This window comes from Lemur catta, chromosome 15 (genome assembly GCF_020740605.2).
Source record: "Lemur catta isolate mLemCat1 chromosome 15, mLemCat1.pri, whole genome shotgun sequence".
NCBI classification, from domain to species: Eukaryota; Metazoa; Chordata; class Mammalia; order Primates; family Lemuridae; genus Lemur; species Lemur catta.
In genome coordinates this window covers 9,481,130-9,509,024 of record NC_059142.1, presented here as the reverse complement: position 1 = coordinate 9,509,024, position 27,895 = coordinate 9,481,130, and the positions used below count along the sequence as shown (strand labels likewise).

At 46.5% G+C, this 27,895-nt stretch overlaps 1 protein-coding gene across 1 annotated transcript; it reads right to left on the bottom strand.

The window, feature by feature from the left end:
* Positions 1–10,942: 10,942 nt before the first annotated feature.
* GSG1L2 (GSG1 like 2) lies at positions 10,943–25,511 on the bottom strand. The gene is made up of 5 exons (XM_045525998.1): positions 25,202–25,511; positions 18,357–18,404; positions 17,206–17,358; positions 16,070–16,181; positions 10,943–11,201 (listed from the first exon to the last, which is right to left on the bottom strand). The coding sequence occupies exons 1-5, from the start codon at positions 25,509–25,511 to the stop codon at positions 10,943–10,945; spliced, it is 882 nt and encodes a 293-aa protein (XP_045381954.1).
* Positions 25,512–27,895: the final 2,384 nt, after the last annotated feature.

Genomic DNA, 27,895 nt, shown 5'->3' with positions numbered 1-27,895 from the left:
CAACGAGAGAGGCAGACCATGTGTGGGATCCCCTCCCTCTTGCAGACCTGGGGGACCCTCAATCTAAGAGCCACCCCTTTTGAAATTCAAAGCTCACAAAATGACTGCCAAAAAAAAAAAAAAAAAAAGAAGAGGAAGAAGCAGAAGTGACTCTGGGCTGAAGATGGATGGAGAATACATTCTTGAGGACCTGGGCAACAACAACAACAAATCCAAACATAAATCTGTAAAAATAAAGTCTAAAGTTTTGGCCAAGGTTCCAGAACTGGTAAATCCAAATGAGTATTGTCCTTCACCGTGGTTCGCTTTGTTGGCTGTGCACTGATTCCAGTGGTAACATTGTTACTTTTAACATTTCTGAGCTCCTTTTTGGGAACCACTTTCCAAACTGGTTTACAAGCTGCAAGAAAATCCATCACAGAACTTCATAGCAAAAATGTAGTACATTTTGGTTTTGACCAAAATCATACACTCAACACAATATTTTTGGAACACCTACTATGTGCCAGAAACTATGTTCAGCCCTAGACACTTGCTGTTATCAAGACTGTTGGTTTAGATGGGGAGGTTGGGCACATTGATTGTGCCATGAGATCAATGCAATCCCAGTATTTGGCAAACACTAGTCCTGAGATGTGCCCTTGAAGACGGGGTTCCCTGGTCTCATTTGTTTGGGAAACACAGACTATTCTCCAAGTTCTTGGAGATACACAATGCGTGTTAGCGTATCAAAGGCTCCCCAAAGTCCCTCAGTATAAAAACCAGACAAGCTTGGATTAACAGTATTTCCCACACAGTTGACCACAAAACCTCATTTTCACCCAATACCTAACAACATCCCAAGAAACACACTTTGGAGACTTTGGTGTTGCCCTGTTTGCCTGTTCGATCCCTCTCCTCAAAGGCCATACTCACCTCCAAATGACTTTTGGCTCTTTCCAAACATCAAATCCAACCTCAAGGGCAACGATTAAGAAAAAAATTCCGAAAGGAAGCTCTGAAGGCAATTCCCTGAACAATGCTCTACAAATGCCTGGAAAACTGCAGCCTCATTGTTCACTTCCTAGGAGATTTCTTGGGAGGCAATTTCATTTCCCTCGTTTCTTTGAAGGAGATAGCACTTGAGCATTTGAACTTTTGTTATTTTTGTTTTTTGTTTTAATCAACTGTGTTTGTAATTACAACCCATACATGCGACCTCCCCTGTCTTCTGGATCCTTTTAAGTCTGACTTTTATAGAATTAGGGTGAAGATCACTGGCCAGAGAACAAATTTTTGTCATGGTGAGTCATCAAAATGAGACAACCCCTCATGGGTGGCAGACATGCCTATGTCAAGGTCAGTGGGTTCACCTCTTCCCATTCCCCAAAGCAATCACCAGACTTCCCCCACTTGGCCCAAGAGCTGGGCCTGAGCAATGAGTGGAGGCTAACGGTGCACAGGGGTTACCCAAGCCGACTGCTGGAAGGCCTTACCTTGCTGGGGTCAGCCACGCTGATCAAGGCATCATATAGGATCTCTAGCCTCTCCCAGTTCTTTCCACACAGCACCAGCCTTGCCCCACCCGTGTGGACACCCGAGCACCCTCTGTGGGGAAGAAGGAAGCAGGGCGGGCACACTGTGTGGATGGAGCCACTGACGGTGAGCCCCCTCTCTTAGGAACTCAAGAACTCAAAGAATTCAAAAGTCATAGCAAAGCAAGGTCCTTTAGAGGTTGTTTTATCCAGCCACCTCCCTGGGCTGGAATTTTGTTGTCATTTCCAGCCTCAGCTTGGTTGTTCCCTGTGAAGGGGATCTCACAGTGTGGTGAAATAGCTCTTCCATTGTTGGAAAGTTCTGATTATTGGAAATTCTTCCTTATACTGAACAGAAAGATGAGTCTGTCCACCTGGCCCCCCAGGAGCACAGCCCTCAAGATATCTCAATCTAAAGCTATTGGCAACAGCCACCAGGTTTTCTTAGACTACATGTCACCAATTTCACATTTTCTCTAGGGATAGATAGCTCAGCCAGGGATATATATATATATATATATATATATATATATATATATATATATATATATATATACTTTCTGTCTAATTAATTTTATTTAAGTATGCTCCTAGGTATTTTTTTTTTTTTTGCAGCTATTGTAAATGGTGTTGAGTTCTTGATTTGATCTCAGCTTGGCTGTTAGTAGTGTATAGAAATGCTACTGATTTGTGTCATTGATGACAAAAACAAATGGAAAAATATTCCATGCTCATGGATTGGAAAAATCAATATTGCTAAAATGTCCATACTGCCCAAAGTGATTTACAGATTTAAAGCAGTTCCCGTGAAAATACCAACGTTTTTTATAGAACTAGAAAAAACAATCCTAAATTTCATATGGAACCAAAAAATAACCTGAGTAGCCACAGCAGTCCTAAGCAAAAACAACAAATCTGGAGACATTGCATTACCTGTCTTCAAATTATATTACAAGGCTTTAGTAACCAAAACAGCATGGCACTGGTATAAAAGTAGACACATAGATCAATGGAATGGAGTAGAACCCAGAAATAAAACCATATACCTATAACCAACTTATTTTCAACAAAGCAGAGAAAAACATACACTGGGGAAAAGATGCCCTATGCAATAAATAGTGCTGGGAAAATTGAAGAGCCACATACAGAAGAATGAAACTCAATCCTTATCTCTCAACATATGCACAAATTAACTCAAGGCGGATTAAAGACTTAAATGTAACACCTGAAATAATAAAAATTCTGAACAAACTTAGGAAAAACTCGATTGGACATTGGCCTAGGCAAAGAATTTATGACTAAGACCCCAAAAGCAAAATAACAAAAATAAAAATAAATAAATGGGACTTAATTAAACTAAAAAGTTTCTCTGCAGCAAAAGAAATAATCAACAGAGTAAACAGACAACCTACAGAATGGGAGAAAATATTCACAAACTATACATCTGACAAAGGACTAATATCTAGAGGCTACAAGGAACTCAAACAAATCAACAAGAAAAAAACAAATAACCCCATTAAAAAGTGGATAAAAGACATGAACCGACATCTTTCAAAAGAAGATATACAAATGACCAAAAATATATGGAAAAGCGCTCAACGTCACTAACCATAAGAGAAATGCAAATTAAAACCACAATGAGATATCACCTCACCTGTCAGAACAGCCATTACTAACAAGTAAAAACAATAGATGTTGACACGGATGCAGTGAAAGGGAAAGCTTATACACTGTTGGTGGGAATGTAAATTAGGACAACCTCTATGGAAAGCAGGATGGAGATTTCTCAAAGGACTAAAAGTAGACCTACCATTTGATCCAGCAATCCCACTACTGGGTATCTACCCAAAGGAGAAGAAATTATATATCAAAAAGACACATGCACTCCTATGTTTATCACAGCATAATTCACAATTGCAAAGATGTGGAATCAGCCTAAGTGCCCATCAACTGATGAGCGGATAAAGAATATGTGGTATATGTGCCATGGACTACTACTCAGCCATAAAAAAGAATGAAATCATGTCTTTTGCAGCAACTTGGATGGAATTCGAAGCCATTATCCTAAGTGAAAACTCTCAAGAACAGAAAAACAAATGGTGCATGTGCTCACTTATATGTGGGAGCTAAATGATGGGTATACATGGTCATGCAGAGTGGGACGACAGACTGTGGAGATACAGAGTGGGGGAGGTTGAAAGGGGGCTGAGGCATCAAATATTGCCTGTTTGGTATAATGTACACTATTCAGATGACAGGTATACTAAAAACCTTGACTTCACCACTATGCAATTCATCCATGTAACAAAAAACCACTTGTGCCCATTAAATGTATTTAAATAAAAAAAATTTTACTCTGGAACTAATTCCTGAATCACCCAATACAGAACTTTTTCAACTGAGCGTTAGCTGGTAGACGCAGCATTCTTGTGTAGCAATAATACTGATACTTGTTCTAGGAACTGTTGAAAGAGACTCACATACATTAGCTTACCTAATTCTCACAATTACCTTACAAGGTAGTGTCTTAGGTTGGGTTCCCAAGAAGCAGACCCGAGACAGGGATCCAGGTGACTAGGAATTATCGAGGGAGTGCTCCTCAGAGAACACCTATCAGGGAGTGAGGACACGGACTAGGTGCCAAGCAAGGATGTGGTCTTAGGTAAAGCCTAGTCTTGGCTTGATCCAAGGAAGATTCTGGAGCCTAAATCCCACTGCAGAGCTATCCCACCTGGAGGCAAGAGGACCAGCCTTTGCACACCTGTGTCAACCAGTCACTGACTGTGGGCTGCCCGCTCTGGGGGTGAGTGCATGGACTGCATAACTCCAAGTCTCTGGGAAACGGGGTGTCTGTGAGCCAGTAGCAGCCAATACTCACAGCGCTTGGCGAATGGATGAAATGATCAAGAACAGGGATCTGGAAGAGGCACCAACAACACCTCTTCCAGAGTGGTAGCTATTATTGTCCCATTTTATACCAAGAAGTGATGGACCCAGACTGACTGGGGACCGTGGCCCACTGGAGCTGGATGTCCTGAGTGCAATGACTCACAGTGACCTTAAGGCTGTGTGATTTTCTCCTGCAGGGCTCAGCGGCCTGATGCAGGTGGAGAGAAGGGACCAGCTGGACACGACAGCCGGCTGGGGTTTGATAGCGGGCATCGTGGGCAGGGGAATTGTGGTGTTGGAGAGAGAGCAATTCTGGTGCTGGACCATGAAGTCTGAGCCAGGTGGGAGCAGAAGTGAAGTCAAAAGAGCCGGTAGAGAAGACAAGTAGAGGGCTCCAGGGATGAGAGGTCTCAGTGAGGCTAAAAGCAGGTGTACTGGGTGTAACAGAGAGCTGGGAGGAGGCAGGCTGTGTCCAGTCTGCTGATGGAGGGAAACCCGAATCCAGAAGTAAGTGTGTGGACAATGTCACCTTGAATTGTCAGGACCGTGGAGAATGGAATATTTTTCTCAGCATAGATGTTTTATTGACAAAGGGGTTGTCCATGATAATTTTGGATGCCAGAATTCAATAAAGATGTCAATTTTTGTTTTCAAGTTAATTTGATGCAGTAAATCAAGATCCTAACAGGTCTTGGAAAATGACAGAAAGATTCCAAACTGTATATAGCATGATTTGCATACTTTATTTGGAATGCTAAATATGAAGGAAAGCAAATGACATTTTGAAAAAACTAGCTTATTAAAATATATTGTAAAGCTTCAGAAATTAAAGCAGAGTGTTAGCAGTTCAAGTCTACATAGAAATATTGATAAAAATAGAGCCAGGTATTGATGAGAATTTAGTATTATGATCAAGTTAGTATGTTAAATTAGTGGGAAAAGAACATATTATTTAAAAAGTGGTATTTACAACCCTATTTGGGATGCAAAAAAGCTACATGCATTATAAGAAAAAATACCAAATATTTAAATGGAATAACAGAGCCATAAGAGAACTAGAAGAAAGTAGAAATGAATGTATTAATATACTCTTGCATTGGGGAAAGATCTTGTGAGCATGCATTGAAGGATGAAATCATAACAGAAATGATTTGTAGATTTTACTCTTTAAAAACCCTTCTTATAGCAAAAAAAAAAAAAAGAAAGAAACTGTAACGAAGAAGACCAATTAGGTAAAAATATTTATAACCTACACACAAGAAAAGGGTTAATTTATTTGATATACAAAAGACTCTTACAAATCAATAAGAAAAAAAGATAAATATCCTAATAAAGAAATTGGCTAAGGAGATGAGTAAGTGATTCATAAAAGAAGCACCAAAAACTGATATACAGAAGATAGCAACCAATGCCAATAATAAAAAATGCAAATGGCACTGATTTTAATTATCAGATAATAAAAAACAATCTTGGTAAGACATGAGAAAAAAGGCTTGTCACACATTCACTGCTGGTGGCAGTATAAATTGCTACAATCTTTTGGAAGAAAAACTTGACAATATCCTTACAAGTAAGTGAAAACTTTGACTCAGTGCTTTCATTTATGGGCATTTATTCCAAGGCAATAATTAAGAATGTCAACGTAGACATAGTCATATTATTGTTTATCTCAGTACCATTTATAAAAGTAAAGAATGAAACAGTGGAGTCGAATACGATGCTGTAACAGTGGAGTGTATGTGTGTGTGTGTGTGTGTGTGTGTGTGTGTGTGTGTATAGAAGGCTGGTAAATCCTACATATGTATATGTAACCAGATATTAAATTGCAAGTTTAACTGAGGCACTAAGATCAAATAGATGTAAAATTCCAAAGTTAGGTGCCAGTCCAAGATGCAAATTTTGGACTGAAATAACCAAACCCCATTTCATGAAGTTCATTTCTCTTTACCCACAAATAGGACACAAAGGGATCAAGGAAGAGGAGAAACAAAGGGGCCTCTGAAGGACGGCTTCTCTGGACAGAATGTTGTGTCTTTGCTCGTGGGCCAGGGTGGAGCTGGGCTTTCCCACTCTCCCCATCCTGGAGGGCAGGCGCCAGTGGGATCACTGGGATAGTGTGCTTCCCTGCAGCTGGGGGCGGGGACTGACGCCTGAGTCACCCCTGAGCAATCCGTCGGCAAGAGCCCGGGGCCAGCCATGTCCTGAGGGCAGAGGGGAGGAAAGCTGGGCTGCTCTGTGAGGACTGATCTGCAGAACTGCAGAAGTCACCGTGGCCAGAGGTGGGCCATGCGTGGGTTGGGAGCTCTTTTGAGGTCTGCCCAAGAAGACCTCCTAGGAGGGCAGTTGGACCCCAAAAGAGGGTCTATGTGGGGTACACTGCCTGAAAACCAGGGGCTGAGGGGGGATTGAGCAAGCGGATAAAAAAGGCACGGGCCCCACTTCAGAGACGTGCAGGTGCACGTTCCCAGGGAGGCCCCTGAAGGACCACAGAGTGCCACAGAGGAAGATTCAGACTCACTTTTAGACACGTGCCAGGTGCATGGAGTTGACGCCACCTTACAACACTGTCAGTGGGTAAGCGTTTTTCTTGCTCTCCTGTCTCTCCTCCTTGTGGCCCCTGAGCCCCCAGAAGGGTCAGAAACAGCGCGAAGCTGCCCTGCAGCCCACCCTAGCTGGGGACAGGAGCAGAGGGGGGGAGGAAAGCTCAGCTTCAATGTTGACGTGTTCACTAGGTATTAGACGGGGCATCCCCGTTTCTGGATCAATGGGATGTTTTGGAAGCCACTTATGACCAAAGGATTTTGCATGATGTAACAGTAATGAGAAACGTCGGGAGACCACTGGACATTTTTTCCTGAAGCTGCAGAGGAAGGTACATACGAGGCGGCTGCCTCCCGACACCCTTGGTCCCTGTGTGCTCACCGCTGGGCACGTGCGTTAAGCACCATAAAGATTCCGAAAGGAAATAAAATGACGTGTTCACACAGGATGTTCCTGAATGGGTGGGTTCTAGGTGTGTTTTATGTTTTTACTTAAAAAAATTCTTTTTAATACATGTGGCTTTTATAATAACAGAATTCACTCAGGGAGACGTCACCGGGAGGCGGGATGCCCAGCCTCGCAGCGTTTGGGCCGCGATCCCGAGTGGGAGAATCGCGCAGCCGGGAAGCGGTGACGCCAGGACGGGAACCCGGGGAGTCTGAGGTCCAGGTTGGGGGTGACTTGTTCCCTACACTAGGCTGGCTCTTGGCCAGTGCGCACCGCTGAGAAAGGGCATGGTGGGGTGTCTGGTGCCCATCGTACTCTTCCTCCCTCTCTTGAGGACAGGCCCCTCGTTGCAAGCTGGGCACTGGGGTAGGGGCCTGTGGCCAGGGGCCAGAACAAACCTCTGGCCTTGGTGTCGTGGAGACTGCCAGGGGTGTTTCTTCCCTTCGTTCCATCTGCCCCCTGTCCCACTAACACCTGGCTTTGCTAAGGGGCACTGGAGGCTGGAGCCAGTGGTGCGCTCACGGCCTTGGCACTCAGGCCCAGGGGTGCTACTCCCTACTGAGTCACCGTGCTGAAGCCAGGCCTTAGGGGCACTCAGGTGCTCTTACTGTCATTCTTTATCGGCTCAGCTCAGCATCCGTCTGGTGTCAAGCACTTGGGCACCAGGCTTTTCCTTTTTCATCCAGTAACCATAAATTGAGTCCCTCCTTCCATATTCCATCAAATCTAAGATGCCATCGACTATAAGATGTTTCCTGATTTCAGAGATTATAGATGACTTTTTAAAGGGCCTGTGGAGACTGTAAGAAGCTGTTGATTGAGGGAAAATCAGCCTTATTTCAGAAATGTGTGGAGGAGAGAAACTACATCTTAGAAGCGAAAACACGCAGGCGGGGCTGACCTTGGTCCAGCATTCCTGGAAGCAGAGCAAGCACAGGGCTTGGGCATTTTGATTGTCACTCTTGCTGCAGAGACAGTGGGTGCAGGGTGACGCAATTCCAGGCATGGCTGAATTGTGGGGGTTCGGGGTGAGGGCTGGATGTCCTGATCTTTGATTCCGCAGTAAATACTGGGCGCCGGGCTCCGTGCCGGTACCGGCGCTGCCCACAGGGTTCCCGCGGGTTCCCTGGAGCCGGGGTGGCTGTGGCTGTGCACAGCCCACGTCGGCCGCCCGGTGCCCCTCTCTGTTCTTGCCTGGGCCGTGAGAAGCGGAGCAGTTGGCAGCTGGAATCACTGTCATCAGCCGTGTGTGGAGGCGAGGCATTTATTTAAGGTCACACACGCCCAGCTCCTCAAGTTACTGCTAAATACTGGGACTTTATTTTTTTCTGCTTTGCATTTCTTTCCAGGGTGGGTGGGTGAGACGCAGTGGAAAAGGCCGCTGGCGCAGTCAGGACAGACTAGGCCGTAGTCCTCTGGCAATGCCGTTTTCCTCCTGAGATGTGTTTCCTGGGCACTTGATTTGTATGAATACAATGTCTGACACGGCTGAATGAGACTGAAATAAGTGGGACTGTTGAAACATACACCTCTCAGCAGTGGATAGAAGAGTTCTGTCCAGTCAGAGAAACCCAGCAAGGACGCAGAACTGAGCAACCTCCCCCACCGACAGGATCCAGCCGACACCTGCAGGACGCTCCACCCAGCGACAGCACAGGGCACATTCTTTTCCCCACTCACGGCAAGTCTGAGGAAAGCTAAGGCCACAGGTAACCTCACACCCAGGCTCTGTCAACATCGCCTACGACTCCACGTTACTAAAGCTGACGGGCACTTCTCAGACCTTATCTTTCTCGACCAATCAGCAGCAGCAAACGCAGATAATCATCTGTTCAAAGAAAAACTTTAGATAAATTAAGTTTAACAGAGTTTATCTGAGCAAAGAACAATTCATTAACGGGGCAGCACTCAGACCCAGAAGAGGTTCAGAGAGCTCCACCCAGCAGTGTGAGCAGTGACAATTTATAGACGAACATGGAAGCAAAGCAGAGAATGCATCTGATTGGCTGCAGTAGGCATCTGCCTTATTTGGCCACCGTCTGATATGTTGGCTGCCTGTAACTGGCTGGAGCTTGGCTGTTTGTGATTGGCTAAAACCTGGCTATTTGTTACAAAAAGAAATACTCTTATTTTTTTTTTTTTTCTTTTGAGACAGGGACTTGCTCTGTTGCACAAGTTAGAAGGCAGTGGCATCATCATAGTTCACTGCAACCTCAAACTCCTGGGCCCAAGTGATCCTCTTGCCTCAGCCTCCTGAGTAGCTGGGATGACAGGTACATGCCACCATGCCTGGCTAATTTTTAAAAAAATTTTTTTGTAGAGATGGGGTCTTGCTCTTGCTTAGGCTGGTCTTGAACTCCTGTCTTCAAGTGATCCTCCTGCCTCAGCCTCCCAAAATGCTAGGATTACAAGTGTGAGCCACTGTGCCCTGCCACACAACACTCCACGGGACCAACATTTGTTAGGCAGGTGTTCTACTTGAGCCCAAACCTGAAGAAGTTAGCTGAATTTTTCCCTTTGTTTTATGACAGTATAAGTGTTACAATTCAGCAGATTGTTTTTATTGGAAACATTATTTTTTTCCAGAAAGGATATGTTTTCTAAACACATAAATAAAATATTTTAAAAATGAATCTGAGCTAGGACATATTTAAGGTTGTTAGAACTTGGCAGTGCACTTTTTTTTCAAAAACCCAAATTATGTGTCTGACAACCTGTGGCCTCAATAACGTGTTAGCCTGAAATACAAGTAAATGGATACAATATTACCACTGATCACATTAGGAAACCCCCAGTACACCAGGGCCTCAAACAAGACTTGTATGTTCGGCAAAGTTTATTTTTAGAAGCAAAAGTGTCTGGCAATTTAATTTAAGCAGGAGAAGTCAAACATTTGTTCCACTTAATTGTGGTAAGATGTCATTCCATTTGACTGTTTTAATGTCTTCCTATCATATGACTATCCTTCCAAACTGATTTTCCTGTGAGTAGAAATTACAAAATTTCAAAGAAAAAAAATTATTTTAAAAATAACAAAAATTATTTTGAAATTTCTACTTCCTTCATTAAAATGAAAAGAATGTATGGGATAGCAACAAATACTTTTTTTGTATGTGTCAATTAGGAGAAAAAATTTTCTGGGCTTTTCTGACAACACACCTGTGTGGGCAACACATTTTGCATCTATTGTAGTTAAATACTTGCTTTTCCTTTTCTTCAGCTTCTCTTCCCCTTAGTACTTGCATGCTCCCTTTCTTTGGTATTCTTGTTAAACTCACTGTCAAGAAAGCTTAAGAAGCTCCTTTATACTACAGTGTCAATGGTTGCTATCTCCTGTAACAGTCATCTCACCTAAAGATACTGTCATTTTCATGGGATATTTAACAGGCATTTTAACAGAGGCTGAAACCAAAGGTGTTTAGTGAAGGGAGAGATGAGGGAATGGGGGATTTGCCTGGCTCGGTCTTCTGCAGCCCACCCTAGAGGTATCCGTTGTGGGTACAAGTGCCTGGCTTGTCTGCCTGTGCAGATCTGGCAGCCAGGGGCACTGATTAGCACATGGACACCTTGCCTGGGGCACCTGGTGGCAGGTGCCCAGAAACATTCGCGAGGGCATGTCCAGCAGGGCTGGGAGCAGCTCCCGTTTCCCAAACGATCTCTGAAGCCTCAGGTTCCAGGAAGTTATGTCGAGAGCGCCAACTGTCCTTCTGCGCCCTCCGCTTCTCTGTGAGTGCCAGGCGGGCTGCCGTGTATCTGCTCGTGGCCGTGACCGACACCACCATACAGAGGGCAAAAGAGCCCCAAGCGAGGCTGCCAACAGAAAGCACAGTTAGGCGAGGGCCTGGGGCTGTGGTTCCAGGGCTGCCTGCTGGAGGTCAGTCTGGTGAAAAACCAGCTCCTGGTTCTACCCAGTTTGGACCTGCATTTCGGATCACAAATCCCAGAGACCATCCAACATGCTGTTCAGCCCAGTGGTTAAGAGAATGGATTCTGGAGTCACTGTGCCAGGTTTGCACCAGGGCCCCACCTCTTATTAAGTACATGACCTTGAGCTGGTTACTTTACCTCTTTGTATCAGTTTCCTCATCTGCAAAACTAGAATAATACCAACGCTGCCACAGGGCGCTCTTGCGAGGAATTTAATGAGCTAATGTGGGGAAGTACTTAGAATAGTATCAGCTGCATGTTAAGTATTACTTATTATTGTCGTTGGCCCTAACCCAGGACACTGGCATTGAACATGGTTATTCTTATGTTCACATCCAGACTGGAAGCCTCTTGCATTCCGAGACAGTGGTCTGTACTTTTCATCCTTAGTAGAACCCGGCACTGTGTTGGGAACATGATAATTAGCATCTATTTTAGAGTAAATGTGGTTCAAATGTTTGCATTATTATGAGATAGAGAGAAGGGTTGTGTGGTGGACACAGAGCTAACTTAGAGAAGAGCAAAACGTAGAGCCCACCAGGCACCCTTCGGATGGATAATAATAATTCACATCATTGTATGCTAGATGCTGTGGTGAGCACTGGATTTTCTAATTTAACCTCACAGCAACCCCCTGGTGGGAAACACTATAACTACCCCTGAGAAGTTAAGTAACTTGTCCACAGTCACCGGTTTGAAAGGGGGACATCCTGCATTTGGGTCCGGGCCCTGTGACTCCAGAGACAGCCGGCTGACTTGCTGGACTGCTGTCGCCTGGGACTATGTACTCTGTTAACCAGGGACGCCCCTCAGGGCTCTGGGTTGGGACTGGCTTTGCGGGCGGGCGGGGAATTCACATTGTCCATAGGGGATGCTGCGTTCTGTGCTATTAAGTACAATGTAGGATAAAAGAGGAGAATTTTTCTAGGTGTTTTCTGATGACATCAGGTTGATTTGCTGCTGCAGCCCCCAAATCGGATGAAATGCTGCACATCATGCAAACAAGGCGAGGGAGGGGACTTCTGGGTTTAAATGGAAGATTGACTTCGAGGGCTCATCGCATCTGTCCACACCCCCACTGGAATGAGGGCAGAGGGATCGTGTGCTAGTGTGAACACACGGGGCAAAGGGAAGTGGAGAGGAGACGTGAGAGGATGGAAGCAGCCGGGAGAGAGATGACTCATTCACAGAGCGGAGGACGCTACACAGAAAGTGTCTGCAGAGAGGGGCCCCAGCAGGATAAGAAGGAGGTTTATCATACCAGCCCCACTGAATCCTTGACAGGCTCAAAGCTTTGAGGCACAAATGCAGCACGAGAAATCAGGGGATTGGCTAAAAGTCTGGTTAGAGTGGGGACTAGGAGGCAGGGCTGAGACCGGATGCTGGGGCTTGCGGATTGGGGGCAGGTGTTAAAGTAAAAACCTTAAACAACAGGGGCTGATAACTGCAGGCAAGAACTGGCTTCAACCAGCTTGTCAGCTATCTCTGTCACCTTACATGAACTTTGGCTAATTATAATATCATTTACATTGTGGTTTTAAAATTCCTCTGCCCTTGAAATCGCATGACAGTTCCAAGACTACCATATAAAGCATGAAAATGGGAGGGAACCCAGTTCTAGGAATTATTACCCGAATTCTTAGTAAAAGCCAATTCCTCAGCCTTGAATATTTCTCATCTCAATTAATAAGACTTCAAAAGACCAAAAACTACTTCCTCCCAGTGCAGCTGCTCTTTTGGAGTCTCCTTTCTCTCTCTCTCTCTCTCTCTCTTTTGCTTTCAATAAAAAAAGCTGTTGCTTGCTTGGGTTACGTGGTACATCCTGAAATTCTTTTCCTGATGATCACCAAGAACTTGGAAAAACCTCTACTCAGAGGCCACTAACAGTCTGTATATCTGGGGTCTCCAACCCCTGGGCCACAGCCTGGTACCAGAACGTGGAAAAATTGTCTTCCATGAAGTTTAGGAAATGGGCCTCATAGCAGGAGGTTTCTGGTGGGCCAGTGAGTGAAGCTTCATCTGTATTTGCAGCCACTCCCCATCGCTTGCATCACCGCCTGAGCTCCGCCCCTGCGCCTTCCATGGAAAAATTATCTTCTGTGAAACCTGTCCCTAGTACCAAAAATGTTGGGGACGGCTGCTGTTTATGGATTGTTGGCCCCCAGGTCTCCTCCTTACCACAGACACGCTCCCCTTCCTCCCCTTCCCCAGGAGAGCAAGGGCTCATTCTCTGGGAAGGTGAACAGGGGGAAAGGCCCCAGATTCAGAGACAGTGGACTCCTGGAAGGCCGGGGGAAGGGGCGGGTCTGAAAACAGGGATTGCATGAAAATTTGCTTGTAGAGTGGGAAGCTGTCCAGTCCCTTTTCCATCCCTAACCTCGGGAACCATCTGCCAGGCATCCGAGCTTACGCACTTTCTGTAGATGTTGGATGACTCCCTTCTGAAAATGCTCAGTGGTTGCAGAAAAAGAACTACAACCTGACATATGGGTGCGTTTTCTATTTTCAGATAAAAGCAATAGCACCACACCCTGTCATATAGCAAAACACACACACACACACACACACACACACACACACACACACACACACACACAAAACAAAAAACCAAAAAACAAACAAACAAAAAAAACCCCTCACCAGCAGAGAAATTCAAACCCTGCTCCAGAGCTTGCAATTATCCTTAAATATGATTTGACAATTAAAGATGCCAACATCCGGGGGAAAGTCCCCAACAACAGAAAAAAGAAAAAAGATTCTAAAAGAAAAAGACAACACAAGGAACAGGAGAAAACGACATCAAGAAGAAAACTCTTTGATTAATATCCTCGGAGGGACACGAGAAGATGTTGCATCAATAAAGCAAGATCAGGATCTTGTGAGAAAGAAACAGCTGGCAAACAAGAAAAAGCTCTTGGAAGCTAAAATAAGATCCAAAATAAGAGTACTATAGAAAGGTTAGAAGACAAGTAGAGGAAATTTTGCAGAAAGCATAACAAAAAGAGAAAGAGATAGAAAATATAAGGAAAGCAGTAAGTCATTTAGATAATTAACTCAGGAGACCTACTATCTCACTAATAAGAGTTTTCTAAACAGAGAACAGAAAATTGAGGGGAGAAAATAAAGAAATAATACAAGAAAAATTCCCAGAATTCTAGGACATGAATATTCAGGTTTAAGGGCGCATCAAGCGCACGGATGAAGGATGAACGTGAAGGAAAGAAGATCCCTGCCAAGGGACGTCATCTCGACATCTCAAAACACCAGCGATAAAGAGAGGAAAACGCCAGGCCACCTAAAAAGGCACAGGAGTCAGGATGGTGTTGGGCTCTTGACAGAAGCAATACGTGCCAGAAGAAAACAGAACAGCATTTTCAAAATTCTAAGGGAAAATGACTTTCAACAAAGAATTCTGCACTCTGCCAAACCATCAGTCAAGTGTGGAGTATTGAATAAATGCATTTCCAGATATATGAGAAATAAAATAATTTCTCTCTCACTGAATCCTTTCTTAGGAAGCTACTGGAGGGAGTACTCCCACAACATGTGGGTGTAAGCTAAGTAAGGTAATGCCATGGGACCTAGAAAACAGCGTTCCCACATTGGGGAGTGGCACAGGAATCCCCACGGTGACAGCTCTAGACGGCAACCAGTCCAGAATAGAGCAGGAAGATCGAGGCCGGAAAGGTCGCATAGGGAGAGGACATTATTGCTAGATAGTTATGCTTGGTACTATTTGATTTGTAAAAACTATTTGCATATATTTCTTTATTAAAAATTAAGTCATTTGAAGTAATAGGAAGAAACAATACAAAATGCCGTTGGAAACAGACCATTCTCAGCCTGCGCTGGTGTGTGGGATTCGCTTCCATCCACAGCGACAGGAGCTCAGTCCACATGGGCCGAGGTTGAGACCCCCCTGCCGCTCGTCTGAGCCCTGCTGCAGCTGCACTCTCATCAGTGCGCAGTGCCAGTGCCGTCACCTCAGGACCAGTGGCGCTGGTTCAGAGGGAGGCAGCGAAAGGGACAAACAGGTGCAGGGACAGGGGTACAGAGAAACGTTCATCTCTCTGAACGTCTTCAGACTGGGAGGGCGAAGGCTGAGCAGAGTTTAAACTCGAACAGATCGGGAAGCATCTGGCTCCCGGCAACACAGCCCTGCTCACCACGACCTGGGAGAGCAGGATGGGGGGTGAGCCCCGAGAGCGCCGAGTGTTTTACAAAGAGGAAAGCAGCATGAGAGGTTGTTATGTCAGATTATATAAGATGAAAATGTAAGTGTCTGCACATCTATTTTTAAGACACCGTACGCTTCAGAGGTCCACATCACAGGGAACCCCTGTGGTCTTGTATGGAGTGGCCAAGTCTTTCAGTTAGGGACAGAACTTCGCTGTCACGGCCTTGTCTTTGCATTAGAAACAGGGGCTGGGTCTCCCCTCATTAAGGTATTTATCAGGGTTTATAGATCAGGACACTTCCCAAACGCTGTGTTGAAGTGTGTAATGACAACAGTGTCTCCAGTTCTTGAGGACTTTACTATGTGCCAAGAATTTTATAAGTGATCTCTTAAAATCCCTACACAAACATTTGAGGCAGGCATCCTCACTTTACATATGAGGAAACTGGGCTACAGACAGTTTCCAAAACCAACCCAAAGTTGTCAGCGCTATGCCCAAGGGTGGTTGTCCTACAAAACTTATGTGCATCTCTCCTGGTCTGCCAGGGTTGAGTACCGTGACCCAGTAACTTACCAATAGGACCAGCCATAGTCCCAAGTCTGAGGCTTCCAATCTTCTGGTCCAAGGTTCACGGTGATTTGAAAAATGGTTGTGTACATCATGTGGGCCACCATGCCTAGGAGCCCTGCACAAGGAAAGCTTTGTGAGCCACAGTTAAGAATGCGACATGATAGAAGGGCTGCTCTACCTTGCATGGGTTGGCTGTGAGGCACTCTCTAGCATCCATAGAGTCCGTATGGTGTACCTGCTCTCACACATCCTTAGGCATTCCCCCTGACAGCTCCTTCCCACGGTTGAAACTGAAGAGGCCTTCAATCAGGGAGGGACTGCCAGGACCTGGGCAGGAGTCCCCAAGAATCCACAGCCTGTTTCTTTGCTAGGAGGATCCAGAATTTGAGTTTCAGCATCCCATTTGTGGATGACAAGATGTGGGAATGATGCATTCATTACACTTATCAAGCAAAGAAGTGAGCTACAAATTGGACGGATGCATCGTTAACTTAACAGAGCCCTGTGTATCCCACTGGAGAACAGAAGGAAGTAGTTTGTTCAGGGTTCTCTCTTGGTGGAGAGGCCCACTTAGGAGAACAAATTAAGTTACTTTAAAAGTTGCTTGGAGAACATAGAAGTAGAACTAAAAAAATGAGTTATTTATTTTTATGGAAGGTATCAAACTTGGATAATCGTTTTTTAAAAGCTACCATTTATCGAGTACTTGTTACATTCAAGGTGTGTTCTTATTTAGTGATCACCACGGTTTTCTGAGAGGCTCAGTATCGTTCCGTCTCTGAGAAGCTGCGTCCCTTGCCCAGGGGCACAACCCTTACGTAGACACCTGCACCTCGGCAGGTTCCTGCACAGACCCGTGTCTAACCACCATATTAAATGAGGTGATTCCAGCTCTCAGAGCCAGTGCCCCCCCTTTCCCGGTCGTGACAAATCTGACTGTCCATCTGTGCCCACCCCCTTTTCATCAGTCACCCAAAGAACATTGTTTCCATCCAATGGGAGTAATTCAGTGACTTATCCAGTGGTCCAGCCGTCCTGCTCAACTGGCCATTGACCATTCTTTGGCAAGGGTCACCCCCAGCCTGAAGCTCCGCATCCCCTCTGGGGCAGCCTGTTCTAAGGATGCTGCTGGAAGGTACCTGCGAGCACCATGAGGATGGCTACTGCAGCATCCACCTCGAGCCAGTCAAACCCAGAGCTGTTACCACTCACTCCGGAGCCCAGAAGGACAGCACTCGTCAGCACCAGAAGGACATCCACGACCTCAGCCCCAATGGTCAGCCACAAAACACCTGCCACAGGAAGGGACGGTGGAAACACCGGGCATTTAGACTTCAGAAGTACTGGAATGCTCAGTCCTTTCATTTAGTTCACTTCTAAAACAGAAGAGATGCTTTTGCCGAACCTTGGAAAGTTGGCGATGTAAGGGGGCTCCTCGGGCTTGAAAGAGACATTTGTAAAGATTACCCATAGCTGGGAAGGAAAAAAACTAAGCACAACCCTGGTGCGAGGACATGAGCAATGCCAGGGGTCTCCATGCCCCAGCTCAAAAACTAACGTGTTGCTTTGATTCCACTAGAAAATGTTGTCTTTGCCTTTTTAAAGAAGAAGATGCACAAATTTAAACATGGGGGCAGAGGAGTCTGAGGTTTGAAGAGCCCTGTCTGGAGGTACCAAAAGCTCATTTTTTTCTGTGTGAGCCACCTGTTTGTCCTCTGGTGGGATCCCCCCTGTGGCTTCAAGGAACTGCACTGGATGTGCAGAGGACAGGAAGGGAAACTGGTATTTGTAAAGGGACTGCTGTAAGGCAAGTTAGGCACTGAGGACACAGCGATGAGTGAAACAGACGTGAACCACGCCTTCATAAAACCTACGTTCCAGCAGGAGAGGGAAGACATGGAGAAACTAATTACAAATTTAGTGAGTGTCAGAGAGAAGAAAAGATGCCATAGGCAGTGGTGTGCCAGAGCTCATCTCTTCCTAACTCTGCCTTCACCTTGCATTTGTAGCTTGAAATCGGCCATGGTGGGAATATTTACACCATGGAAAGTGGCAAACACTGCCAATCAGGGCTGCGCCTCTCCCCTGCAAAGTTGGTTGTTAAATATTTGCCAGCACACCACTGGCTATGGGGCACGTGAAAAGAGTCTGTGGTTCTAGCTTTTGGACTCAACTTCATGGAAAAATCATTAATAACTCTCATCTTTCCCCCACTCCTAATAAAACAATAAAAATTGTCTAAATTGTGAGAGGTGCTGGTGGGCAGGGCATGAGTAAGGAAGGTATTTACCTTGTTCTTCAGCTGGTATTACACTCTGGAAGCTCCTACACTTTTCACCTAAAAGATAAAGAGAATGAGAATGCATCTGTAAGGAGGGTTAAACTCCACAATTAGGGGGCAAATGGTGCTTCCTGTCTCTTAGCTGTTTCCCAGTGCATTTTGAACGAGGAATGGGAAACCTAGCAGACTGCTTTACTGCTCACAGACACGTGGTTCCCCTGCCTGTGGGGGCATGATACAATCTGCCCTATTGAACTTGGGCTTGGCCATGTGTCTTTCATGGCCAATGAACTGGGATTGGAAATGAGGTGGGTCACTTCTGGCCAGAAGCTTTAAGAGTCAGTGCATTGTTCACCTGGTTCTTGTTCCCTTGCTCTGTGATCACAGAAGGACATGTCAAGGGGGTCTCCATGCCTGGGACCCAGAGTGGCTACAACGAAGGGAGCCCCCTTAGCAACCTGGAAGGCCATATTAATAGGCCTTCCAGGTCTATTAGCCATACACCACAATCAGCCTGAAGGAGACTATTCACACAACCTGGGGCTGAGGAGGACAGAATCAGGGACCTGCGTGTTCATGTGCAGCCACAGTGGCCTCTGCAGCATTGAACTATCTGCTTTGGATTAATGCCATTGGACACTTTTCCTGGTTGATTTTCTGATGTTGGCAGCAGCAGCGTCGTGGTCAGTGCTACAAAAATTCATCCAAGTCACCTCAGTTCTACCAGGGAGGTCCCCAAAGCATAAATCTCAACACTTAGCACTTGGGGGCTGACGCAGCACCGTTTTCCACGTCACCTCATCTGATCCTAACCACACCTCTGTGAGTCAGGCCAGCGCGAAAGCAGCACATGGGTACCGTGGACAACATATGGCATTTAAACCCACCCAGCCTGGCTTCTCTGTCTGGCTCTGCCACGGTCGGTAATCATAGCAAATTTCCTGACCTCGCTGAGCCTCACTTTCTTTATCTGCAAAATGGGTATTATGAAAGTTCTCCCATGAGAAAGTTGTCAACATATTTTGTGAACTGCTAACACACATCTGTGTGCTTGAATATTGATAAAGTCAAGTGCAAGAATCATTACAGATGTGGAGGCCAGGCTCAAACAGGTTGGTAAGGTCAGGAATTGAAGACCAGGTTTTCCCACCGGAGACTCAGACCCTTCTGCTACAGCCCCACCTGCTGTCTCTCTGCTGGCGCGTGGAGCAGAGAGGGTCCAGCCCTTCTGAAGACATCTGCCTTTCCAACAGGAACAAAGATGGGGCCAGGACAGGGCCAGGCTGGGCAAAGGGAAAGTGGAGGCCGGCCAAGGAGATTAGGAGAATTCACCGTAGCTTAGAGGGGTGAGTTTAGATCAGGCCTAAAGAGTCAGGCCGTAGTGACCTCTTTGATTAACATGAATCCTTAGAAATGGTGTTCCTTTTGATCAAAGCCAGCAGGATTAAAAGAAAAAATCTTTATAAATCCCATGAAGCCAGAGAGGCGGGTGTGACATAGCTTGACAGTGCTCGGCGGCCAAGCGGCACGGAAAGCCAGCCCTGGGCGCCGGCGTCCAAGTTCTCGGGGCTCAACTCTGGCATCCCCTGTCTGCTCCTTCTCCCTCGCCCTCCAGTCGCACCCCCACCCTTTGTGGGGTGTGGAGGTCCCTCTGCCCTTGAACTTTGTGAGTTCAGCAGAATAGCACAGAATCTAAAATCAACACATTTTGTTGATGAATTGATTCACCTAAGGAAAAGAACATTTAGTCTAAGGGCTGCCTCCACTGGGAATTTTCATTTCAAATCTTCAATTCAGAGCATGGAATAAAAGGTGTTGCCTCCCTTTCAAGGCATTCTAGGGAAGAAAGGACAGAATTCTTGGAGGTGGCTCGTGCGGAGGATGTCCTACAATAGCTCTCCAGGTGAGGGCTTCCCTGGAGGGTCAACTTTTAGAGAAACAGGGCTGATTCAGAAGGAAAGCACCTTGTAAGGCCCCACGGGGCAGCAGAGCGGGGTTGGTCGGACACCCAGAGGCCCCTTTCCTGGACTCGTTCAGGGCCGATGAGCGTCCTTCCTAGACTGGGGTTCTCACTGCCCGCTCTGTTAGCTCACCTCCCGCTCCGAGCCCTCTCCCTAGAGCACTGTTTGAGCTTCTTCCTACTTATCCCCAGTCCTAACCCCTTTTCTTTCTTATGTCCCAAATCTCCCAGGCCCTTGTGACAAGGTGGACTGAATAGCAGGTGTCTGGGTGGTGCAAGCTCCAGCTGGGGGCCCCGGCTACACTCTGTAGCAGAACGTGGTTTCCTTGGCTCCTGTGATATTTTTAAGTCGGGAAATTTTACAAAGAAATCTAAATATCTTACTTCCCTTGGAAAATCAGAGGATCTGATAATGCTGTCTTGGCTCACAAGTGCTCATGACCTCAAAGCTGAGCTGAGCGAGAGGCTGCCCCCTGAAGTTTCAGGGCCATCGGCGTCCCCAGCCAGCCCTGCTTCACCCACGTCTCTCACTGCCTCCTGTAGGCATTTGAGTTTCTAATCCTGATGTATGGCTTTTGCTGTGCCCTCTGATATGTTTGGTATGTATTTATTTATTATCAGGTAAAAATTTAATTCTGCACTTTTGCTTTAGGGGCATCCTGCAACACATGGAGGTGACAGTGCTCCTTTGCGGGGAGGGGAAAGGTGTCCTGGGGAAGATGTCCTTTTGTCTTCCTTCTTAGTAAAGTGATGACAATGTTTAGAAACTCTCATATACCTGGGTGACCTTATTACATTAAGAAATATACAAAATGTGGCAGAGGTTTTGTAGATTGATGGGCACACAATTCTTCATTGGCAATTTTAAGAGTTGTTGCCCTTTAGTTAAGTTTTGTGCCTTGTGGGGTAACAGGAAAAGTCAGGGCTGAGATTTAAGCCATTTTGAGTTCTATGCTCAGGTCCATTGGCATCTAGCTGTGAAATCATCAAAGGGGCACTAATATTATACCTCTAGAACTCAGTTTTCCCGTCTGTAAAATGACTCTGTTGTTCTAGGCCAGCCTTTTCCAAAGTGTGTTCACTAAACAATAGTCTCACAGAATATTCATCCTTATTATACATAAAGAATTTCTTCGGTGGTCAATAAGTTTGGGGAAACACTGGGACATGTGAGATTAAGCAGATTCTTTCTAGTGGGACTTCTCAGAGATTTTGATACACTAATGTGCATTGTGAATTTCCAAGAAGAAAATGTAACATAATATGCAGTATTTTCCAAATTTGTTTGACTATCAAAACTCTTTTTGTTTATTTTCACAAAGAGCATCTCAAAAGGCATGCCTTTTGTGGAGTAATCTTTAAGAACATCCAATGAGGTACTTGTTAAGGGGTCTTTCTGTCCTGACAATAAGAATGTAGTTGCACATTAATCAGAAAGGGATGGCTATGGTTTGAACATCCCCTTAAAACTCACATTGAAACTTAATCCCCGATGTGGCAGAATTGAGAGGTGGGGCTTTTAAGAGGTATGGAAGGCAGGGCTCTCATGAATGGATTAGTCCATTCATGGATTAATGGGTTAATGGATTAATGGGAGTGGTTAATGTCACGGGAGTGGGACTGGTGGCTTTATGAGAGGAGGAAGAGAGACCTGAGTTGGCACACTCAGCCCTTTGCCAAGTGATGCCCTGTGCCACCCTGGGATTCTTCAGAGTGTCCCTGCTAGGAAGAAAACTCTCATCAGATGAGTCTCCAAGACTTTGGACTTCCCAGCCTCCATAACTGTAAGTAATAAATTCTTTTTCTTTATGAATTACCTGGTTGCAGGTTTTTTGTTATAAATAACAGAAAATGGACTAAGACAGAGATTAAGAAATATATCCTTTATTTCTACTTGGTGTTGTCCATGAATCATCAGCCCTCCTTAGAATTCAGTGTGTGTTCCTGACAATTATAGGGGAAAGCCTTCAGTGGTGTGTGCGTGTGCGTGTGCGTGTGTGTGTGTGTGTGTGTGAAGGAAACTCTCCGTGGGTTGGCAAGAGTACCAAGGGGACTTTTTTCTGGAGGTAGGAGACTGAAGGAACCTTACACGGTCTCTTGCCTCTGCTTTCAGGCTGAGAAGACCACCCCACCCCCACCCCCACAAGCTGGGTAACAATCCTTATCAGAAATCTTGGGGGCATTTAGATCATCTCCCTGCCTGGTGTTTGTGTGCCCATGCGAGGCAGCTGCCTCCTGTCCTCCCCTGAAGTCCAGTTCCACCCTTTGCTCAAGTCCAGCCCGTGCAGACTTTTTCTTCCCAGCTCCCTGGTTACTGAGGAAGCAGCTTCCATCTGTCTAATTTTCTAACTCTTGTCCTCAAGTTCAGGTTCTACTATTACCCCAGCTCCCCCTGACGTGACACATACTAAGCTTCCAATTTTCTCCAGGGAGGCCTTTTCTTTCTAGGAAATGTCCTGCTCAGTTCCTTGTGCTTGGAGTGACGATGACCTTATGCTGCAGGGGAGAAGAAACTGTCTCAGGTGATATGGAAGAGCCATGCGAATTAAGTTCTGTAAGGAGGGTTCCTCTTCTCCCCGCCTGTGTTCTGATCAAATACCTGGGCTGCGTGTCCTCAGACCCTGGGTCACTCAGTTCTGTCTGCCTGGACCGTCCTCATCCCCGATCTCTGTCTATTAAAGTCACAGTCTCGTGGGCCTGGCACAATGGCCACCTCCTCTACGAGGCCTTCCCTGTGGCCAGAGTTATAAATAACCTCTTCTTCCTTTCCATCTCCTTATCATAGGTAAGTCTTTGTTCTAACCATTATCATATTTTTACTCATTTATTTTTATCTTAGGTCTGCCCCCCCACCCCCAGAGCCTTAGCCCTCAACGCTGTGGCTCACTTACTTCGTATTAAAACCTCCTGTTCTCCCGGCCCCATGTCTGACACAGAAGTGGCTGTGAGCAAATTCACCCCACGCTGTGCTGAATCCCATCTTTCCGGAGGGCTTTGCTGGACTCTGGGACATACTTCTCTAATTTCTTCTCTTCTTTAGTGTGTGTCATAGTCACCAGGGCAGCTTATTAGAGACACAGATACCACCAGATAGAATAGAGAGTTGAGCAGAATAAAAATACTAATGCTATGAGGATGGGAAAAGAAAAGGCAATGAGAAACTCCGGGAAAAGCAAAAAGCTGTACAAAATAATAAATGTAATCATAGCACCCTCTTTGATGTTATTATGAACAATATTGATATGACAAAGTTAAAATAAATTATTGTTTTATTGATTTAAATAAAACAGCAATATAACTTTATAAGGAAGATGGCAGAGGGGATGTGGGATGTGGTGTGAGTGAGTTAAATCCTATTTATTGTAACAAAAAGTCAATAGATAATGTCTAAGATGAACACATAGCTATGTCAGCAATTTTTTTGGAGACAAAGAAATTAGCACCAGGAGAAACAATTAAGTTAAAAGTGATTTACCCTAAAGAGTGGGACTAAGTTATGCAGAAGGAAGGGGCAGGAAACTGTTGGTTTTTCTTAGAAGGCTTTCAAAATGATTTGATGTCTTATCTATGTGTAAATAGTATCTCAATTAAAACTTTTTAAAAATGCAGATTTCTAGACCACTTCCAAGATCTACTGAATTATAATAGAACCTTCAGGGCTGGGCATGTGAATTTTTAATAAACTACTTGGGTGACTATGATTCACACTAACATTTGATACCTGATGTGATGCATATATATATAGAGAGAGAGAACTCTGGAAATAGAAGCACTTAGGCAGTTCTCGGATGGGGACTTGGAAAGGAAGTACAATTTCCCAAGCAATTTTCCTATCGGTGACTACAGTTTCCAAACCCAAAATCTGGGGCTGTCTTGGGAACCCTCCAGGACGCAGGGTCATGGGCCTCCTGCATCTGTCCATGATGGTAGAGAATAGGCACACAAAGATAGCACCCCCTGAGAAAAGAGGAACTGGGGAGGTCCTTAAAGTGGCCTTGACTCCAGGCAGCACTGCAGTGTCTGCACCGACTGCACTTAGAGCCAAGGGCACAGGCACTGAGCTGACTGCACTGGAGGGTGGGCTGGACCCTGCCCCTCGGGGGCCGCCTCTGGGTGGGAGGGTGGGGGAGGTGCACGCTGCGTCTCAGAGGGTTTGTTCCTATTGCCTTTGACTCAGCCCTCAGGAATAAAAAACAAATGCTATGAGGATGGGAAAAGAAAAGGCAATTAGAAACTCCAGGAAAAGTAAAAAGCTGTAAAGAAATTTAATGTGATAAGCCTGAGGTCAGGAGAGAAATGGGGACAGGTGCGGAATCCTCCCCTTTCCACCCACGGAGGTTTTGCTTCCCAAGCAGGAAGAGCAGCATGTCCTGGCCCTGAGCACGGGCTTGCAGCCAGGCTGGGGGTAGTGAAGGGTTGAATTCCCCCTACTCAGTTCTTTATGAAGTAAAAAAAAATACTTTTATTTTTGAAAGATTTGCTTTGAGACCATTCGAAGTGCAGGAGAAATAACAGGGATGCATTTTAGAATTGGATGGGGGTCACCTTTGATTCCCAAAGGATTTTGAATATCAGGGATTGGGTAACAATAACAAACGGTAAAAGCTATTGTTTAATACACACTTACAACGTGTCAGACACTGTTGCAAGTGCTTTATGTGAATTAGTCATTTAATCTGTGCAATAACTATAGGAGATAAATATTGCTGTTGTTCCCATTTTATAGATGAGAAAACTGAGGCTCAGAGAAGTTAAGAGACTTGCTCGTGGATACATAGACAGTCAGTGGACACCCGGGATTCAAACCCCGGCAGCCTGGCTCCAGAGCCCCTGCTCCATCCCGCACCTGTCATCCCGCACCTCCATCCCCTGGGAACCTGTGGGCCATGCTCACCTGCACCACTGGAGCTCTCCTCGCAGGACTGCCAGAGTCCCACATGGAACCTGAGCTGGGCGAACTTGTCTTCCCCTGTCTCCCAAATGTACTGGACCTCCTGGCTCTCGTTGTCCCTGCTGCCACCGCCGCTGCTGCCCCGGTTGAAGTGAATGCAGTGCCGCTCTCCGGGCTGGTTCTGGCACAGTGGCTTCAACACCCGCCGGGTCCCCTCGCACCAGTGGCTGCTGCCCAGGGCGGTGAGGGAGAAGACCAGGGCCAGGCAGATGGGGAGGAAGGTCAGCATCTGCTGCAGTCTGGCCCTGTCCATGGTGGAATGAGGTGAGTGGGGGCGGGACGAGCCATGGGCCCCCTCCTCCTGCCGCGTCACATCACGGTACCTGCTCCGCAGCCCTGCCATCTGGCGTCCTGACCCGGCCTCCTCTCGCTGCCCCCTAGGGAGCCCGTGTGCTGCAGCTCGCTGCGTCCAGAGGCACACAGCTGCGCACGCTCCCGGCAGGGCTCCTGGCCCTTCAGTTCTCCCCGGGCTGTAGAGGTGCAGGAGGGCACTGGGCTTTTCAAAAAAAACATTGTGGTAAAATACACACAACCCAAAATTCACCGTTTTAACCATTTTCAAGTGTTGCAGCTCAGTGGCATGAAGTACATTCCCAGTGCTGTGCAGCCGTCTCCACCACCCGTCTCCAGAACTCTTCTCATTTTGCAAAACTGAAACTCTGTGCCCGTACCCAAGTCCCCATTCTCTGTCCCCCCAGCCCCTGGCAGCCACCGTTCCACTCTCCGTCTCTATGAACTTGCCTACTCTAAGGGCCTCATGCAAGTGGAATCATACAGTATTTATTCTTCTGTATCTGGCTCCTCTCACTTCGCATAATGTCCTCAGGCTCACCTATGTTGTGGCATGTGTCAGAATTTCCTTCTTTTTCAGGCAGAATAATACTCCATTGTGTTGACTGTGTCATAGTTTGTTTATTCACTCATCCACCGAGGGACACCTGGGTCGCTTCCACCTTTGGGCTGTTGGTTTGGACCGAAGACCAGGGGTGGTTAGGGGGGGTGTCTGGGTGACACTGCTCTGTCCTTGCCTTTTGCATGGAACAGGGTGCACAGTGTTGGATTCCAGAAACAGGGAATCCCGGGGCCTTCGTAGGCCTGAGCCTTGTCCAGCTGCGTGTTCCAGAGGCCCCGCGCGAGGCGAGGCACAGGCAGGCTGTGCGGTGTGGGGAGAGGTGCTGTGCGGAATGGGGACAAAGGTGTGCGCCCCACTTGGGTGCAGAATTCAGCACCGTCCTGGGGCCTCAGAAGCTGGCACAGCCCTCAGCACCACCCCTCAGGCCCTCACCAAAGCGGGCACTGGCAGGAGCGGTGACACTGCAGATCCTTAAGGAGCAGAGGACACGGATGCAGGAGCGAGGGCAGGAGCAGATTCCACGGGGCATCTGAAACACACAGGTTCTTGATTACATGTTAGACACGTCCCCAAAACTTCCAGATCCAACCTGGGCAGTAGGAGAAAAGGGCAGTGACTTTGGGTTAGTATCACTCCATCTGTCCTTTCCCGCTGGCCGAGCCTGAGCAGCTGTGTCACGTGCTCTCAGTGGCCTCACAAACTGTGAGCGTTTGTCTGTCCTGCTTGCTGCCCAGTGGCGGGAAGAGGCAGTACCGTGTTGGGTCACTAGATGGCACCCGCCCAACAGGTGGGGAAGTTGTGTGTGGCTCTCATGTTTGTCCCTTCAGAAAAAAGGTATCTTCAGAACAGGTTCAAAGAGATGAGATAGAATATTCTTAGGAAGTAGACGTTTTCCTTACCAGCATGCGACTTGGAAGGTCATCTCTAGCGTGCAGTGACAGAAGTGTTACAGCCACATCCACTGGATGGAAGCCGTCACTTGGGCATGGTCTCCCTCTGGGTCACCTCATTCTCCTCTCTGCTGTCCCCTTCAGATGACCACATGGATTCCAGAGGTCACACCATCCTAAGAGTCCATTTTGGGGCTCTTTTTTCAGAGTGAGCATTTTACTGCTAAGGTTTAAAATTGTGCCCTGTGGAGTTTTGAAGATTTCCAAGGATTTCTAATCAGTGAAGCTCACCTGCTTTCCCCACGGTTCTGAATTCCCTCGGTCAGAGAAGCGAACCGAGATGAGCTCATGGTTTGCCTTGGATGGAACAAACAAAACAAAACAAAACTAAGTGACAACAGATTCTTCTTACCTCTCGCTGACCTGATGTTCATCCGGTCAGGAACTCTTCTACCCCGGGCCTCCAGCGTGGGAGATGGGGGGAAGTTGGAAGTGGATGCCGGGAGCTGGCGGGACAGAGGTGGGGTGAGGCAGGGCCAAGCAGGTCCTTTAGGGACACAGGGATGAGCCTGCAGGAGAACAGGAACTCACCCAGAGAGGGTCGGGGGAGGGGGTGGCACCCTCCCAAGTGGCCGTGTTCGGGTGACTCTGGTCAGAAGACCTGGGTATCCTGTTTACTTACTGTGTGGCCTTGGGCAAGCAGCCTAACCTCTCTGAACCTCAATGCTTCTCAGCTGTCCAACGGAGAATTATTCATACGGGGTTATTGTGAGGATGACTGAAACAGGATGGAGGATGAAAAGATATTGTAAATGTGAATTGTGGTGAGAATGTTCTAATACGTTGGTTAGTGACACATCAGGAATTCAGTGCAAGGGATCTGCCAGGTGGGCT

Bases quoted from the DNA above. Each gene is read 5' to 3' on its own strand.
- GSG1L2 (XM_045525998.1), bottom strand. From the start codon at position 25,511: ATGGACAGGGCCAGACTGCAGCAGATGCTGACCTTCCTCCCCATCTGC. The intron at 18,405-25,201 runs GTGAGCATGGCC...TTTATCTTTTAG, and splicing joins GGAGAGCTCCAGTGGTGCAG to GTGAAAAGTGTAGGAGCTTC. The intron at 11,202-16,069 runs GTAAGTTACTGG...TTCTGTTGGCAG, and splicing joins GACTATGGCTGGTCCTATTG to CCTCGCTTGGGGCTCTTTTG.